The sequence below is a fragment of the Pelodiscus sinensis genome, chromosome 12 (genome assembly GCF_049634645.1).
Source record: "Pelodiscus sinensis isolate JC-2024 chromosome 12, ASM4963464v1, whole genome shotgun sequence".
Taxonomy (NCBI): domain Eukaryota; kingdom Metazoa; phylum Chordata; order Testudines; family Trionychidae; genus Pelodiscus; species Pelodiscus sinensis.
In genome coordinates, this window is record NC_134722.1 from 2939205 (window position 1) to 2956745 (window position 17541).

Below are 17541 nucleotides of genomic sequence, written 5' to 3' on the forward strand. Positions count from 1 at the left end.
GCTCCAGCGGGCACAGCTGAGGGAGGGTGCATGTCGCCCAGCTGAGGCAGAGTGGGGAATGCAGCAAATGGTGCACTTACCCCTTGCTCCCTGATGACGGGGAACAGCAATGCTCTTGTATGAATTGGGGGAGGGGGACTGAAGCCCCCGTCCCTAAAGGCACCTGTGTTGAGAGCAGAATCTAACATGTCTGCTCTGAAGAAAGCCATGTCTTGCTGTGGCATCTCTATTAAATTATGTGCCTCAGCGTCGTGTATGGATAGCGTTTGGTTGGTTCTCTTCTGTTGCTGTAGGGCTACCAAAGAGTCATGAAACATTTTAAACATTACAAAAAACACATCTGAGGAGGCTCTTCTCAGTGGGGTGGGTGGGGACTGTAGTTTACAGACAGGTTTACAAGACGAAGACCTTTCCATTAGGAATGTTAAATTTAATTTAATCAACTAATCGACTAGTCGATGGATTTACCATAGATTAGTCGGTAAGCGGGGGAGCTGCAGCGGGTTAGCTCCTGGCCCAGAAGTTAACCGCACTGCAGCTCTGCCTTTTAAAAGGCTAAAGCACAGCAGGAGGGAGCCAGTGTGAACCTGGGACAGCTGATTTCCGGCTCATGCCCAGTCCCCACTACTCCCGTGCCCCTGCGGAGATGGTGCTGGGAGGAACCGGCTTTTAAGCCGTCTCCCCCCAACACTGGCTCCTACTCCCACTCCCTCTTGCTGGCTCTATCAGAGGCAGCGTGTGTGGGTGGGTGGGTGGGTGGAGGGGAGAGCAACTAGTCGACTATCCAGTAAGCTTTTGGTGCCAGGTGCTGCAGACACAGCTCAAAAGAGAGCTCCTGCCGCACCAAGCTTCCAGTCAGGGGAGAGGCGATGGAGACAGAGGTGGGGGCGGGCAGTACCACGAAACAGTCTTGGTCAGCGTGACAGACCTGGTCTGAGCACATCCGTAGCCTAAATATTGCCAAGTTTTTTGTAGGCTTCATGGCAGAGGAGAGTTTTAAAGGGAGATTTGAAGAAGGATCAGAGATGTTAGCAAGTAGTTGACTACCTGATAAGCATAAGCACTGATAAGCATAAGCTTATTGGGTAGTTGACTCGCTTTCCCCCATGCTGCTTCTCATAGGAGCCAGTGCTGGGAGGAACTGGCTTAAAAGCTGGTTCCCCCCAGCACCAGCTCCGTGGTGACACCTCCTGCCCTTGCCTCTCAGAGGGAGCGGAGGCCGGGATAAGGGATGCTCCTGGAGCTACCCCCGCTGCGTCTCTGCAGAGCGGTCCTTATCCACTAATCGGTAGTCGATACAGATTGTATTGACTACACGATTAGATAACCGCGATTTAACATCCCTAGTTTACTCAGTCCTGCCTGTGTGTGAGCTGCAGGCAGCATGGGAGAAAGCATGAATATGACTGTTTGAAATTTTAACAGACAGATGATGGAGGCCTGCATCATGAGCCAGTTAGAGGCAAGAGTAATGAAATTCCATAGGTCGGGTGGCGATGGGTCCTAGAGAGCCTTGAGAGCAAAGACAGGTGGCGTATGTGAGAGATGATGGAGCTGGTGGATGTGTGCAAAGAGGACTGACGTGGTCAAAGCAGTGGGCTAGGGAAAAGGTCTTTGCATCAGAATGTAACTCTGGTGAGAAGTGCTGAATTGATGGCTCATTGTCCGGACACAAAATAGACAGAAGAGAAGCTATGTATCTGATGGGTATTCAGTCATCTGCATGAAGTCAGTGGTTGGGTTTTAGCCCCACTCTTTGGGACTAAACACCCATCTGATTCAAATCATTTCAAGTTGTGGGCCTTAAAGCTCTTCAGGCACCCCAAAACCTGGTAGGTGGTTTTCCTTTCCTCCCGTCTTCCTTCTGTTCCCTCCCTTGTCCTCACCCACTTAATTCCCATACGCTGAAGGGTGTTCTGGACAGTTTCCTGCAATTGTACCTTTTAAAACATCCAATGTAAAACCAGTTAATGTGTTATGCCATTGGATGGCAATAAGCAGGGGAAAGATGTGTCAAATGACCCCCGTTTATGCCAAGTCAGCCGAAATACAATATGGCTTTTGCTTCAGACTAATGACCTAAATCAAGTCCTAAAGTAGACTCTTGTGCTGATGCTTTTTGACCTCAGGAGAGGAGATATTTTTGTTCCCCGAAAAGGCCTTGCTTGCCCTGGCTCCAGACCACATATCTGATCTTGGTTACAACACACACTTCTGTGTATTGCAGATGTCAGTTGTCTTTTCAGCTCTGTAACCAGGCAACACATGGCACAGGCAACAGAGCTCTTTGTTGTTCTCCTGAATTGCGCCTCACCTAGGCCAAGGTACAATGGCCATGCAGAGACTGAAAGGGGTTGGGGTAACTTCTCTGAAAACCTTTCAGGGACCATTGTACTTTGTGTTCACTTCCTCTGTTTTTCTCGAGAGGTGAGAAGCAGGCCAATACAAAAGGCACATTTAATAAGTGGACTTGGCAATTCACCACTTAATTGCTTTATGCATTAGTCCCTTGATGCCAGAAGAATTCATAGGACTGATTATCCTTTCCATAGGCACAAATGGTTAACCTTAATGCTAAAAATACCTGAACATGGGACCCATCTTTACAATCCCTGGGGCCTTAATTGTGTGTGGTGGACGCTACTGGAGCTGAGAGAAACCCCACGTGGGAATTCAGAGCAGTTCTATAGACAAAGTAAGGGTATCGCTTTCCATTTGAGTCTAGTCCATCACAATGACTATCCCTGGTGCCACAGAGAGAAATTAACATAAAACAGTCTCTCAAAAGCAGGCCAGGATTTAGAATGCAGGTGGTTATTTGCACCTGCCACTGGCCCTACTTTGAGGTGGGATGGTGGGCTGCCAGCGCTTTTTCTGACAGCATAGCGCAGCAGTTCGGCTTGTTGCAATAGAAATGGTCCTGTATTTTCTCTTTAATTATCATCATCTAATGTTCTAATTCATCTGATTTTTCTCTCTACACAGACGGTTGATGATGAGGCGATGGCAGCATAAATGAAGATCAAGTAGGGAAGGCAGAACGATGCCCAAGGGTGGGTGTTCTAAAACACCACAGTCAGAAGATTTCTCTCTCAGCAACGACATGGTGGAGAAACAAACGGGGAAAAAGGTAGCGTGCCTGTTTTTTTCATAGTCACCTTACTTTAGAGAGGGCAGGTTCACAGTGAGACGCCAGGAGTTGGCAGCTGTTTATAAGCCACTCTAGTATTTGCTGTGCTAAGAGATTGCTCAGTGCTCTGTATCAGTAGATGATGTTGAATCTGAATCACACAGTATTTGTATGGTAGTGACATACCAGCTGATACGGCCCCAGCATACCATATGCTTCACTTTGGCCCATTTCTTGTCAATCTGTAATACCCATTGCGAGGTACTGGGTCTGACTGGCAGTGGCTTGAGACACTTTGGGAGGTGGTAGAGAATTTTCAAGTTTTCTGCTTTAAAGAACCCCATTGCAGGGACAAATACTGCAGTGAAATCAGTAGTACTGTGAGTGTCGCTAAGGGAGGAACTCGTTTCTTTTTGCATACTGTTCTTGTGCCCACAAAAACAGTATCCATGTGAGAATCTCAGCTGTGCTGCGTGCCCATGGAAGTTTGATGTGCTCTAATTAATGGTGGACCAAGTAAAGGTATTTCCGTAGCTCTGCTAAAAATATTGCTGTTTGGATTTTAATTAAGGCTTCTGAGGTTTGATCTGTGCTGAGCGTTGCAGATGAGGTCACTGAAATAAAATTGGTGTTTAAAGATGCTGCTGTTTTTCCATTGCACCTCCAAAATAAATGCTGCTCATTTTGCACCAGAGTTGAACTCCAGTCTCTGCCCTCCAGCCTTTTGATGGATAACAAAGTCCAGAGGCAGCCCCTGCGGTTGAGAAATTGTGAATTAAAAAGCCATTTATAATTAAATTAGAAACGTAAGTGTATCCAAACGATAGCTCCACTATAGATACAGATATTACCTACCAGCTCTTGGCTTCTAACCCCTGACCTGCTTTGTCCCAGCATGCCCTGCCTCTGAAGCAGTTCAGACATCTCCTGCTCTGTGCGTCAGAGCTTTATTGGCAAATCTAGATGCTGCTTATTCTCCCACCCTCTGTTTCTCCCTTTTCTCTGATTTTGCTTTTCTCACTAGTTTTCCCTCCGCATTTCCCTGCTCCTCTCTTTTCCTCTCCCTTCTTGGGTTTCCCACAGAACTGTTTCTGATGTGTTTATAAGAGTGACTTGCATTTTCCAGCAGTGTGCTCTCCCTTCCATAGTAACTACAGCCTTTGGAGCAGTGCTAATGCTATTTAATCTATCTAGACTGTGATTATCACTGTAGTGTCTAAGTGCCAGCTCTCCTCTGCCCACTCAATATTAGAACACGGGCTGCAGGATTAACAGGGAGTGCTGCAGAATGGGATCTATCAGAGACACTGATCTGTTGCAGATGGTTTGCAGAGTTTCAATGGCAAGGAAATGCTGCCCTCTGCCAGCTTCTGTTCTGCCTCCAGTTGGCTGCTTGATGGGAGTTCATGGATTCTCCAGGGCTGATCCTCACCTTGTCCCTAGCACAGCCTTGCTCTTGGCTTCTTTACAGTTGTCAGCATGCCCTGGAATTTTGTGAGTGCTGAATCGTTAGATTGATCATTCAGCCCAGAAAGGATTTTGGGCCTTGCCACCTGGCAAAAAGAGAAAGGCAGAGCCGCTGCCCAGCTGCAGCATTTTAGATGGGAGTCAAATATCAGATGGGTTGGGAGAATCTGCCCAGTTCCCTTTCTCACTCCGCATGTGCATAGTTGAATCTGTTTCCATTGAGCATGCTGGGATGCGTACACTATCCCCAGGCAGAGCGCCTTCCAGAAGACAGCAAGGGGAAGAGTGTAAAAGCTGGGCGCAGTAGTCTTGAATGTGGAGAAGTGGTGGGAAAGAGCAGCTGTGTTGTGTTCATTGAGGATACCAGACTTTAGCCAGACTTCTTCCTGGCAAACGAGGCTGGGAACTGACTACTAGTGCTGATTACAGTACACCGGGGTGGGCAAAAGGGCCTTTGCGGGCCTGATCCGGCCTATGGACGCCCTGCCGCTCCCCTGCCCTCAGGCCAATCAGAGCCTGGGGCCAGAGGAGTGTGCAGTCTCCTCCCCCCACCAGGGCCACATGGTGCTTAGTCAACCACCTGAGCTGACTTTAAGCACAGCATGCCCGTTGCAGGGTAGGGGCAGGGAACAAGAGACACTCTAGGCCTGGGGTAGGGGGGACCACGTGAAATCTCCTCCCGCCACCAAGGGCACAGATGCCTAGAGGGAACCGCCAGCTGCTCAGAAAAGCTGACGTTTCTCTGGGGGGGCGGGAGGTCAGGGGCAAAGACTTCATGCACTCCCTCCACCCCCCAGGCCAATCAGGGTCTGTGGGCAGGGAAGCATGGAAGTGTCCTGGCCCCGCCCCTTCCGGGGCACTCCGGGGCCATTTAGAAATTTCTAAATTATTGCCCATCCCCACACTAGACAGTAAAGCTGACGTTTTGTTAGGGCTGTGTATAGAATAGGTGCATCAAAAAGGCATAAGGAACAGTTACCGTACGATTAAGCCTCCATTTCATTGCACCTGGACGTTTAAAGAAAAGGCTGCAGTTCAGTTATCTGCCGTGGCATCATCTGACTGATATTATGAATAGAAATGCTGGGAATAGCAGCTTAGTTTCTTGTGGCTGTGTAACTAGGACATTGTTTCTACGCTGCTCCACCAAAAGCCTCAATGCAGACCATGTGGGGATAGCATTGCTTAGTGGGGACAGAGCCCAGCCTCTTGACTTGTTTAATTCTGGTCTTCTCAACCTGTGAAGAAATTTGTCACTAGGGACTGAGCTGAGCGCCAAGTTAATTGGCTAAAGCATAACGTAAAATGAATCATCACTTTCTACTTCTAGGTGTTTATAAGAGTAGGAGGGAACAGGCAGTTGGTGGCTAGACTTTCTCTTCCAAATATTGTTCTGTGGACGCTTCATGGAGCAGCAACTTTTCATGTATGTATTTGTCATCACCTTCAAATGTCTCTGCCTATATCTCCTCCTGCTCTCCGAGGGTAGCTGAAGTATCTTGAATGCGAGTTCATTGGTTGGTGTCTTCTGGGTAAACTCATTCGGAGGGAGGGAGGGATGGCTAGGTACTATGTACACCTTATAACTAATTGAAATATAATTTCAACATAATCATGACTGAAATATAAAATGGCAAAAGAGTAACCTTAACATTTAAAATCTTCTCCTCGGGGTGAGCTTACCATGCAAAGTTGTTTTAATGAACATTAAACTTACAGTTCTTAAATGGTTACTACTTGGGACACCAACTCTAAACAAAATGTCAAGAGCCCATTTATTTATGGGCTTGGCTGTCCCGTGGGCTGAATGCTACAGGTTGTGTACTGCAGGATGAGAGCACTAGACTCGAGCTGCGTTCTTTGCAGCAGGCTGTTGCTGTGTTGAAGCACACACAAACCTGCCCCCTTTTAGTTGCAGAGCTAGAAATGCTCTTGCCCCTGCAGCCCGGATGTTTCAGTAGCTTCTGATACCTTAGTTATTCTGCTGCAAGCAGGGGAGTGAACTAGTTTAAAGGACCAGTCTTTCTCCATCTATCAGGTGAGCCAGCTCAAACCGGAGGGGGAGTGGTGAGAGGCCCCATCCACCTCCTTCAGATTTTTACAAGTACCAAGCTGCCTTTGTGGGACTTGCTTGGCTGGACCTTCCAGGTTGTGCATGTGTCTCCCCTGCTCCTGCTGTACCCCTCACTGTCCCCCCGGCTTGCTTTCCCTCCCCCCCCCCCACCCAACAGAAGTCTGGGTGGGAAGCAGAGGGGATGGGTGAGGGTGGCCTCTCTGGGACACTGCCTCTCTGCAGTGAAGCAGTTGTCAGTGAGAGAGTCTGTCTGGGAGGGCAGCATTGCCTGCTCTCTCCACTCCTTGCTCAGCCCTGGCTGCTGGAGACATGTTGGGGGGAGGCATAGCAGGAGAGAGCAGTGGTTAACCTGGTGGGGTGAGCTCGGTGGCCCTGGGCTGGGTGCAGGGCAGTCGGGCCACTGGGAAAGGCACTGGGAGCAGGTTCCCTATCCTGTGCTCAGCCAGAGGTACCTTGCCTGTGCCCTTCACTTGCTGAGGTGTCTGAGGAGGTAGGGCCTCCTCAGGCCCTACCCCCTCAGAGAGAATCTCGTGCTGTGAGTCTGCAGGAGGCAGCCCTAGCCAGACCCAGAAGGACATACTTTCCACCCCTGCTGCCCCAGTTCTCCAGGGGTTGGTGGGGCTGGAAGGTTTCTCCCAGAGGCGACATAGGGGGAATCACATGCCCTACTCCAAATTCATTGTTTGCCCCCTCACCCTCTGTTGTCAGCAGCCTTGAGTTGTCATCCGCCTCAAACCCTGGTGGCCAGGATGTGTCTGAAAACATGGTCTCCTGGGTTGTTCCTTCTGACTGGTGGAGACATCTCTCCTGAGTTCCGCCAGGGAGAGCGGTCTGGTAAGGGAGTGGGCGTGTCTGCTCTCTCACCTTCCACACGTCGTAGTGCTTCTTGGGCTCTTCTGAAACGTGAGGCCTGGCGCCGCAGCTGCAGCAGCTGTTTCAGGTTGAAATTCGCCATGGAGGCTTCTTCAAGCACACCTGCCTTTGTTGTTTGCGGGCTTCAGGGGGTAGCCGAGTTAGTCTGTTACAGGAAAAAACAACAAATGGTCTGGTAGCAATTTATAGACTAAAAAAGAGCACTTAGGAGCCCCAGCCCGGGACCTCAACCTCCCAACACTAGGACTGTACACACACAGTGCAGAAAGACAGTCCCTGCCACAATGAGTGTGTACAGTCTAGTATAAGATAAAAAGCAGCCGATGGATGCAGATAGACTGACGGAGGAACATAAGGAAACCAAGAGATGATGTTGGGCAGCATGACAGGCTGTGGTCTTAGCACACCCGTCTTAAAGAGCCAAGCTTTAGTAGGCTTCACAGCAAAGAAAAGTTTTAAGGAGAGATTTGAAGGAGGACGAGTTAGTTCTGCCGATGTTTCTGGGCAGCCTCCTCCAAAGTGTGCATGGCAGCGTGGGAGAGAGCGTGAGGGTGATTGTTTGAAAATGTAACAGGTGGGCTACAAAGGCTGCTATGGGCTTGAGAGATGGTGAGAGCTGACCTTTCAGCACTGCATCCAAGGTGACAGGTAGCGTGGGGATAGGCCATGAAAGTGAAAACAGGCAGCTTCTCTTTGACACCAGAGAGAAGAGGGGCCAGTGAAGGGACGCAAGTTACATGGTCCAAACAGTGAAATGAGGAAGTCAATCTTTCCAGCAGCATTCTACTCGGCTATGAGCAATACAAGCTTGTGTTTGTCATGGCCAGAGAGAGGGATATTCTAGTAATCAGTGTAAGGTGAAGAGCCTCAATGAGCATAATATCTGTGTGGGTGGGAAAGGCAGGGTCTTAGAGATGTTATTCTGAAGGACTCTGCAAGACATGGGCTTTGTCTACACTGCAAGGGCTACAAGGGTTTTTCTGTTGCAAAGTCGCCCGCTTGAGAAGCAGTCGCTAGGTTGATAAACTTCTCCCATCGATCGGGCAGTGACTATGGGCTGTTGATTGGCTGAACAGGCCCTCTCGGGAGGTAAAGTTGTCAGATCTGTAGTTGCCATAGCTAGATTGACCTAGGTTTTAGATGTAGACCAGGCCTTAGACACAGCCTGGATATGACCTCTCCTGTAGTCTTTAGATCCGCATTCCAGACTTCCTGCTTCAAAGCTGAGGAGATCAAAGTGTATTAGGCAACTTACAGTGTACCACAGCAGGATTCACCCAAGCCATTTGGGTGCTGCCAGCTGCTGAGTGAGATTTATATCCCAGCTTGCCAGGCGCTAACCGTTTGTGTAGATTAATGCCCAAGCCTGCGTTCGAGAAACAGCCATGTTTTCCCTAGATTTTAAGGCTTAAAGCGATCACTGTCATCATCTGGTATGGCTTCCTGATGAGCTATAGGACTTCCCTTTATTAATTCCTGCTTCAAGTCCAACAGCTGAGCATGAAATAGAGCCTCCAGTCTTGCTTTCAAAACCATTGGCAGTGATGGAGAATTCTTTGTCCCCGTTCCACATGCTTTGGGGCAAGTGCGTCAGTTTCCTCTGCAGTGACCTTCAGAATCCATTTTGGCCAGGGGCAGGCAGGACATAGTCCACGGGCTGAATCCAGCTGGCCAAGCCACCAGATCCAGTCCATGGCTCAGCGGGAGCCTCAGGCAGGTTTCCTGCCTGCTCTGCCTCCCTCACAGCTCAGAAAAGCCAGCTGCAGGGCCATGTGCGCTTCTCTGAAAGCTGCCAGCCTGGGGGAAGAGGCTTTGCATGCTGCCCCCACCCTAGGCACAATCTTTCATTTCCCATTTAAACTGGTGGGCTGCTGGCTGGGAGCTGCCCAGATAAACATCTCCCTTCAAGAACCTGCTTTTGGCACCCCAGCCCCTCCTCCCTCCAACCCTCTGCTCTCCCTCCTACTCCTCATAACCCAAACCCTCTGCTCCCCAGTCCCCTTCTACAGATCACAATTCTCCCCTTCCCTAGATTATAATCCAAAACCTGCATCCCTCTTGCACCCCTGAACCAGGACACAACCCCCTCCTTCACCCAAACTCCCAGATTCTACACCACCTCCTGCATCTCAGTCCCTTACCTGAAGCGCCCTTCTGCACCCAACTTCCATCCCAGACACCCTCACTTCCTCCATTAATAACATGAAAGAGTGTGGCCCTTGACCACTTTCCAAATCTTGGAGTGCCCCCCCCCCCATCAAAAATCATTGCCCACCCCTGCTGTCGGTACTACCACAATACAAATAATTATCCTAACGGGAATTGAATTTAGTATTGCCATTCTGAACATTTGACTATATTCCGTTTGTCAAGGTATATGCTCTTTATTGATTATTTTTTGTGATACAGGTGACATCTTCCCCCTCCCTCAACTGACACTTTGATGCATTTCAGAGAAGACTTGACATGGCCAGTCCAGTTTATAAGGGCTTGTCTTACTGGGATAAGTCCACCTCAGTTACACTACTCCAGCTATGTGAATAATGTGGCTGGAGTCAAAGTAGTTTAGGTTGACTTACCGCAGAGTCTTCACTGTGCTGTGTCAGCAGGAGATGCTCTCCCATTGACTTATCTTACTCTTCTCAAAGGTCTGGAGTATTAGGGTCAACTAAAGAGTGTTCTGCCTTTGATTTAGCAGGTCTTCGTTAGACCCGCTAAATGGACACCCGTTGTATTGATTGCACTAAATGCTGGTTCTCACTACTTATTTTTCTTTACTGTAGAAATGCTGTCGATCTAGTTTGCAGCACAAAGGGCTTTGGGGATTTCCATTAGCTGGTAATGGAAAGTGATTCAGTGTTGTGAACTGTGCAGTGGAAGTGCAACTTTAGTGCAGTTTAGTCTAAGTAAAGTCTGAGTGAGGGTGGCAGTAGTTCAGGAAGAGTTTGGACCTAAATCCATTCCTTAGCATTGCTTTGCACTTAATTTATGCCTTGGCGTCTTTTTTGCAACTATAAGATATAAAGAATTTTTTTCCTCTTATGAAAACTGAGATTTGGTAGCACAAGTTGGTAGCCTAAATGACCAAAACACACGATAATTGAACTGCAGCAAGCGGACTCAATTTGTGCCATAAGTAAAAAAAACAAAACTATTACTGAGCCATGTCATAAATGTGTACTTGGTGTTCAGAATGGCTGCTTGCAGGCTTACGTTATCAGTATTCTGAATTTAATCTACCCCCTGTCATTTTACCTTTAACTTGACTATGTGTATGTGACAGACCCTTATCAGAGAGCTAGTCTATTTGCTTGTCTAAATTAAGCAGACTTGTATCAACGTCAGCATAATTAGTTAGAAATATTTGCAGTAGAAAATAACATGTTCTAAAGATAACTCTGGCTTTGTCACCCAAAAAGAAGATCTAAGAAATTGCTGGTCATGCCTTTATATATGCTTAACTTTGCAGTAGAATACCATGTGGGGACAGTTCTTCTAGGTCCCAGCCAATAATCACTGTGCCCAAAAGCGTGAACATTTTTAACATTCACATATTTAACGCTAGCAGAGCAACTGGAATTTTTCTTGCCCTGGAGTAAATCTTACCAGTATCCCACAGCAGTGAGTTCCACAAGTTTAATATGTTAAAGTACTTCTTTATACATGTTACATTTAAACCGCTAAAGTAAGCATATTTTATAGGCTTCAGTTTCTCAAGTTCTGACACTTTTTAGTCTTTGACATGTTCTGATTATGGGGAAGCTTTTTCGCATCCTGTTGTTCAGTTATGTTTAAGTTTGTTACCAATGTGCTGTAATAATTTGTAAGACAGGCATCATTGGCTAGACCATACATTTTGAATAGGCGAATGTTTTAAATCTTTTCACAAGAGTAATTTTCAGATTAATTTACTATGTTGTCATTTGAAAATGTGATTATGAAATTCAGTTTCTAAAGTATCAATTTTCAATAGTTATCTATTTGAAAGGCAGTAACAGAGCTTTGAAGAGATGGTGCAAGTCCAGCAACACTGTCATCTTGCTTTTTCTACCAACTTTCGTTAGGAGTGGGAACACTATGGGTTTTTTCCCTCTGAAATTTGTTTTAAGATTTCAGTGAAAGAATCCTGGTTTTTGTATGAAGTTCAGTTGGTCCCTTGTTGCGTGCATTATGGAGTTCTCAACAGGGATCTCAGATGCCTGTTGCATAAGTACTTTGTATATAGGAAGTTTCAGCTTCCATTGCCAAGGGTTTAGCCAGATCCCTGACCCATACCTCAAGGTGTAAGAAAGCGTTATTTGTAGCCTCTCTGCTTAACGGAAAATTATCTGCATTTCCCGGCCCAGTCCCTGAAAGTATAAAATGAACAGACTGCTGCTGCCCAGAAGTGACTGAGCCATGAAAGTGTCATCTTAGAAATGTGGGTTACGACTGGAGTTTCTTGTCCTCTGGCAGGAGGTAGATATCTTACTGAGAAGTGATACCACTCTTGGGCACTTTGGGGCCCTGACTAGGGGACTGAAACACTCTTCCAGCCTGCTTTCAAAGAAGTGCAAAGTGCTGCAGGTTACTGATTTGTGCTATGAAAAGTCCTTTAACTCATTTGGCTTGCGCCATCATTTCTACATTGAGCAGTCTTGATGCAGCACTCAAGTTGTACCTTAAAAAATGAGCAGTAGGAAAAGAGAAACTTGCTTACAGTCTTATATTATTATGAGATTGTTCTGAACCCTAGCAAATGAGGCCATGTGGCTGTCCAAAATGGTTGAACCAGTGTGTGAATATAAATGTTTCTAAATAGTGTTTTCCAGGGAATGTCAGCAGGTCTTCCTTCTGAGAATCCCTTACACGTAAAAATGTTCCTGTTAGCCCATTGTAGTGCTGCAATGTTAGTATTTGAACTTACACATCAACCTGGATGTCTCTGGAGGATGAAAAGGGCAAACTACCCTGTTTGTAGAAAGAATGCAGTTGCTTACTGTGCATTTGGATTATCGATTTGGATGGACCAAGGAATAATCTATAGCTTGTGCTTGCAAGTCATCTCTGGCTGTCTCTTCCTCTCCCCATGACAGATGTAAACTAATACCTGTCCCGACCTTGTGAGCCTTCTGATCTATTCAGAATAGTAGCTGGCACAAAACATGGCAGCATTTGTTTTTTGAACTATTTTTATTCACAAGTCAGAAAATAAGACAAAAGTATTTTCAAACAGAACATTTAAACAAAATGGTCGGGCGTGTATTTTGGCTGCTCTGAATTTTCTCTGGCACCTTGATAACTTCTGCAGTGAGGAAAAGCTGTCTGTTTCTTATCTTGTACAAGGCTCTCCTTTTTCTGGTTCCAAGTGTTAAGTAATACACTCCCTCTTCTGAAAGCTTGTTACTGGCTCCCTCTAACCACAAAAGCAGAGGCAGGAAGAGATTGTGCTGGAGAGCTGTTAGACGTGGGTCATGGAGCTTAACTTTTAAAATATCCTTGGCTCCTAAATCTATTTTTAAGGTCCCAATATTGTGGTTGGAACATGCATCACAGAGGCCTAGCGTTTTTAATGCAGCTTTAATATTGCATGCCACTGGGCTGGTCAGACTGGCGATAGCTTAAGCACAAGCAAATAAAATGAGCTGATTGGAGTAAACATAGTTTTCTAAGCGGCATGTTGAGCCAGTACCAGATAACACTGAGAAGGAGGAAGGCGCAGTGTACACACAGTGACGAGGTAGTCTTATGACTCTGCTGGCACAGTAAGCTGTCTGCCTGGATCTTACAAGTCTGATACAAACAGCGTCACTGGTGGGGGAAGGGGAGGATTAACAAGGGAATTTCTGTTAGATTATTTTGTCTGGGTTCTTGAAATTCTCTTTTATTAATTCAAATGTTAACATTGCATTCAGTAGATTTAAAAAGTAAGGTTAACAAGATTTAAGGTCTAGTTTTTGCTAAAATCTTGAAACTCTTAAGTTAATAAATTGACAGTTTGGCTTTGCCTTTAAAGCAGTGCTGCAGAGTTAAAAGGTGTTACACTAAATTTGAATAAACCAATTCTCAAATACAAAGGAAGTGAAGATAATTTACACATGTCTCGTCCCTTCATGCTGCCTAGGTAAGCACCTCCCAGCCAGAGCCTGCCCTCTGGCATCCCACCCCCTATCTCTCCCCAACTACCTGCCCCAGGCCACCACCCACATTCTCTGTCCCCTCTCCCCACCTCCTCCAGGTCACAACTTTTTCCCAGGCCAGAATCCTTTCCTGCCCTCCTTGACCCTGCACCCCATTCCCCTGCTCCATGTCATTACCCAAACCCTCTGCACCTCTTCCCCCCCGATCACAGCTCTGCACCCCCTCTTACACCCTTCCCCCAGGCCAGAATCCTCTCCAGCACCCCTAACCTCTCCTGGACCCTTCACCGTAAACCCCTGCCCCAGATCATAACCCCCTCCTCCACCCAAATTCCCTCTGAGACCCCACACTCCTTCCTGCACCCTAGTCCTCTATCCCAAGCTCCCTTCTACACCCCACCCACTGTCCCAGACCCCACACCCCTACACAGACGTGCAGCCCATGACCACTTATCCAAAATCTTGGCGTGGCCCCCCCCCCATTAAAAATTATTGCCCACTCCAATCTATCCCCACTGACATGTCAAACTGCTATGTAGACATGCTTAAGTCTTTCCTCAAACCTGTTTCTTCTGACTGCTCCACTTAATTGTTTCTCTGCTATTTGCTCCCATCTGGAAGTTTAAAAAAAGACCTTAACCCTGTAAAATCTCAACACCTCAACAAAAAGCCAGGAATACACAGGCTAATATTGGAAAATAGCGCATCCCCAGCTGTTGTATTCCCTTCATGTATATAATACTATCCCATTACAAAAACTATGTTCATTTTGAGTTGATATTGCTGGACTACAGGATTTAGAAATTGTCCTTCAACCATCCATCTGTATCAGGGATGAGCAAAATCAGGCTGGGGGGCCGAATCCAGTCCTCCGGTTATTTCTTTCTGACCCCTTCTCCCAGCTGATTATCAGAGCTGTTCTCCTCCCCTCCCCCCCCTTCCACCTTGCTCCATCCTGCAGCCAAGCTGCTCCCAGGATTCTCCTGCTAGCTGTGCAGAGTGGAGGAGGGGACAGGAGGGATGGGAGAGGGTAGGGCTGAAATCAGGGTGTTCCCCTGCCCCTGTACCCCATCTCTGCAGAGCAGGGAGCAGGAACTACAGCAGAGCTACTCCAGTATGAAGCATGGATGGTAAGTGACTCAGGAGTGCAGGGAGAGGGGGAGGGGAGGGGAGGGGAGACAACAGAGCAGGACTGATTTCCCTTAGAGACAGCACGTGACTTCTCTCAGAAACTTACCCAGCAGCAGCCAGCGCGCACACTCTGATTCACTGTCTCACACATCCAGTTTGTGCCATACACCCATAGTCACATGCACACTGCGGCACACACTCAGTCTGTTTTCTTCGGGGTATTTCTGTGCTCATTAGTGAGTAAACTCTTTGGGAAAAAACGCCATGCGTTTCTAACTCCCTGGCTTGCCCGTGGGACCTGAGTCCTCTGTAGTAATTCTTGGTAGCTACAAGGTAGAGGTGGTCAACAGGCTCCCAGGTACTGAACTTGGCCAACTAGCTGCATACAAGTCTAGCAGATGTTTCAAGCTGTTCAGACTGAGAAGTGTATTGACCTCTTTCTCTAGAGGATGCTCCCCTCCTCTGTTCCCTATGCACACACCAAGCCAGAAACATATTTTGTTGTTGTGCATTATTAAGTAGGATATCACTGATTCTAGTGGAGAATCTGAGGTAATTTGTTGAGGTGGGAAAGTTAGAGCTGAGATCTACGCCAATGGGACACATGGGCTGTTTCTGTTATGACAGAGAGCTCCTCCCCCAAGGGCTGTGCTGGGGCTTTGCAGTGCCATGCTGATATGTACAGAACAGGCCGTTTTGTCTGGCTGGAGTACTGATCCCGTAAACAGACAGTAACTTTAGCAGGTTTATCAACTGCCAGATTATTCGTCAGCCTGGTTCAGGAAACATTGCATGTGGCAAAGGAAAGCCTTCACTCAGTATGGAGAGGGAATGGCTTTAAAACTGTTTTGGTTCTCAATGGGAAGATCTCCCCCTGCCCATGGTGTGCTCTGGGTGCATTGTCCTCACACCCTGTCATTCTGATGAGGGTTAGAAAACCCTATCTAGTAAATGAAGATAGTTGCTCAAAACTAACACACACAGGCACACCCAAAAAACAACAATAATAACACTGACTTACCACTAGCACTTCCTGTTTCTTTCTCTGTGTAGAACCAGATCTCACAACAGGAAGTGCTAGTATAACAACTCCATCTTGACTGTAAATGGGGCTGCTAATTTCTCACCACAGCATGGTGTCCCTTTGCCACATGGATCTTCCTTGTTCTTCTGCAATAGCATCTTGGCTTTTTTGCCAGGTAGAATACCAGGCCTTGTTGGTAAAGTGATTGATCTCTGCCTTTCTGGGTCCTTTCACTTAGCTATAGGCTTGGCAGAATTTTATTATTATTATTATTATTATTATTTTATTTTGATGGACATCAATGTTTATATTAAAACATTTTAAAGTGTATTATCAGTGTAAATGTTCTATTATGCAAAACTATGGGAGTTTTAATTTAATTTTTTTATAGTTGCAGGAAATTGAAGGGGAAATGTTCCTTATAATTTTTTCTTATGTGCACCAAGGCATGCACAGATGTGCACCACCACTAGAAACACATGCTGCCAACTCTGAGCGCTCTGCTAATCAGCTGGGGGACATTTGAATTGTTCCTGGATGGCTGCCCAAGCACACAGCTTACCGGGAGCACATAATTATTTAATGACATTAGACATTGAGATTCAAAAATCTAAAACTATATAAGAATTGAAATACAAATTGTCCACATGACATGTCAAAAAATACAAAGTAAATACCCTTATATCAAACACTAACCATTTCTCAAGCAGCATTTTTCTTTCTTGGCCTATCAGTAAACCTTTATGATCATCAGTGAAAATATTTTTTCCTTTGGTTTGTGTGTACAGTGAAATCATTCAGCCACATTTACTGATACAAATCAAATCCTTCCAGACCTATATGTGAGAGTAAGAGCGCATTGTTACATTGTCTGCACAAATATAGTGACATTGATCTTTTGTTAATGTGTTTACATCCGTGTTTTAACAGTGGTGGCTGATTCTTCTAGCTTAATTAAGAAATGTGACTAGGTTATTGCTGGGCTGATGGTCTGGTGGCAGTACAACTTGCTGCCTTGATGGAAGATGAGGCAGGAGTGAATCTGTGTCTCTCCCGGGGTTAGTGCCTCACTCTGAACTGCTTGTTCTTCAGAAGCAGCTAGCTCAGTCCAAGGAAAGAGACTTCTGTCTAGTGCCTACTATTGCACAGAGTAGTTTGTGGGTCGAACCTTCAGCCGGAAGAAAGGTTTGCCTGTTATTCAGGTAGCTCTGGGACAGAGAAGTGGGAGGCTACTTCTGCCACCAAAAAAGTATTTATTTCCTTCCTCTCTACAAAAGGATCTAGACATGTGCCCTTGTGAAGCAACCAGCAGAAAGAAGGCACTAACAGTTTCATTCATACCATTCTAGCCACTTTATCAGCGACACATTCTTCAGGAAAACACGAAAAGCAAGGCCAATTTGGGTCTGCTGTAGGAAAAGGAAAACCCCTCTGTGACAAGGTCGTTTTCTCTGGCTAATTGTAATAGCTCAGCCGAAATAGTGTAAAAGCCCGGACTCGGACCCTTAAAGACATCGTGGCAGATGTCTTGGGAGAGATTCTGTGACATCTTTTCTCTTTCCTGTCTAGGATAAAGATAAAGTTTCCCTAACCAAGACTCCAAAGTTGGACCGGAGTGATGGTGGCAAGGAGGTGAAAGAGAGAGCTACAAAACGGAAGTTGCCTTTCACTGTGGGAACAAATGGAGATCAAAAAGACTCGGATACAGGTAAGGGAGTCAGAG

At 46.5% G+C, this 17541-nt stretch overlaps 1 protein-coding gene across 7 annotated transcripts in view; it reads left to right on the forward strand.

The window, feature by feature from the left end:
• The window catches only part of ANKRD11 (ankyrin repeat domain containing 11), a 248330-nt gene that overhangs the window by 180474 nt on the left and 50315 nt on the right, over positions 1–17541 (forward strand). For 6 of the 7 annotated variants that reach the window (XR_012906623.1, XM_075939844.1, XM_075939840.1 and 3 more), the window contains 2 exons: positions 2986–3130; positions 17388–17526. Coding sequence is in view for 6 of the 7 variants with exons in the window: in XM_075939844.1 (XP_075795959.1) it covers positions 3044–3130; positions 17388–17526 (226 nt within the window). In the remaining variant the exon portion in view is untranslated. Of the gene's footprint in view, positions 1–2985; positions 3131–16250; positions 17260–17387; positions 17527–17541 lie in introns of those variants that run through there. The other variant, XM_075939843.1, reaches the window with a different exon arrangement.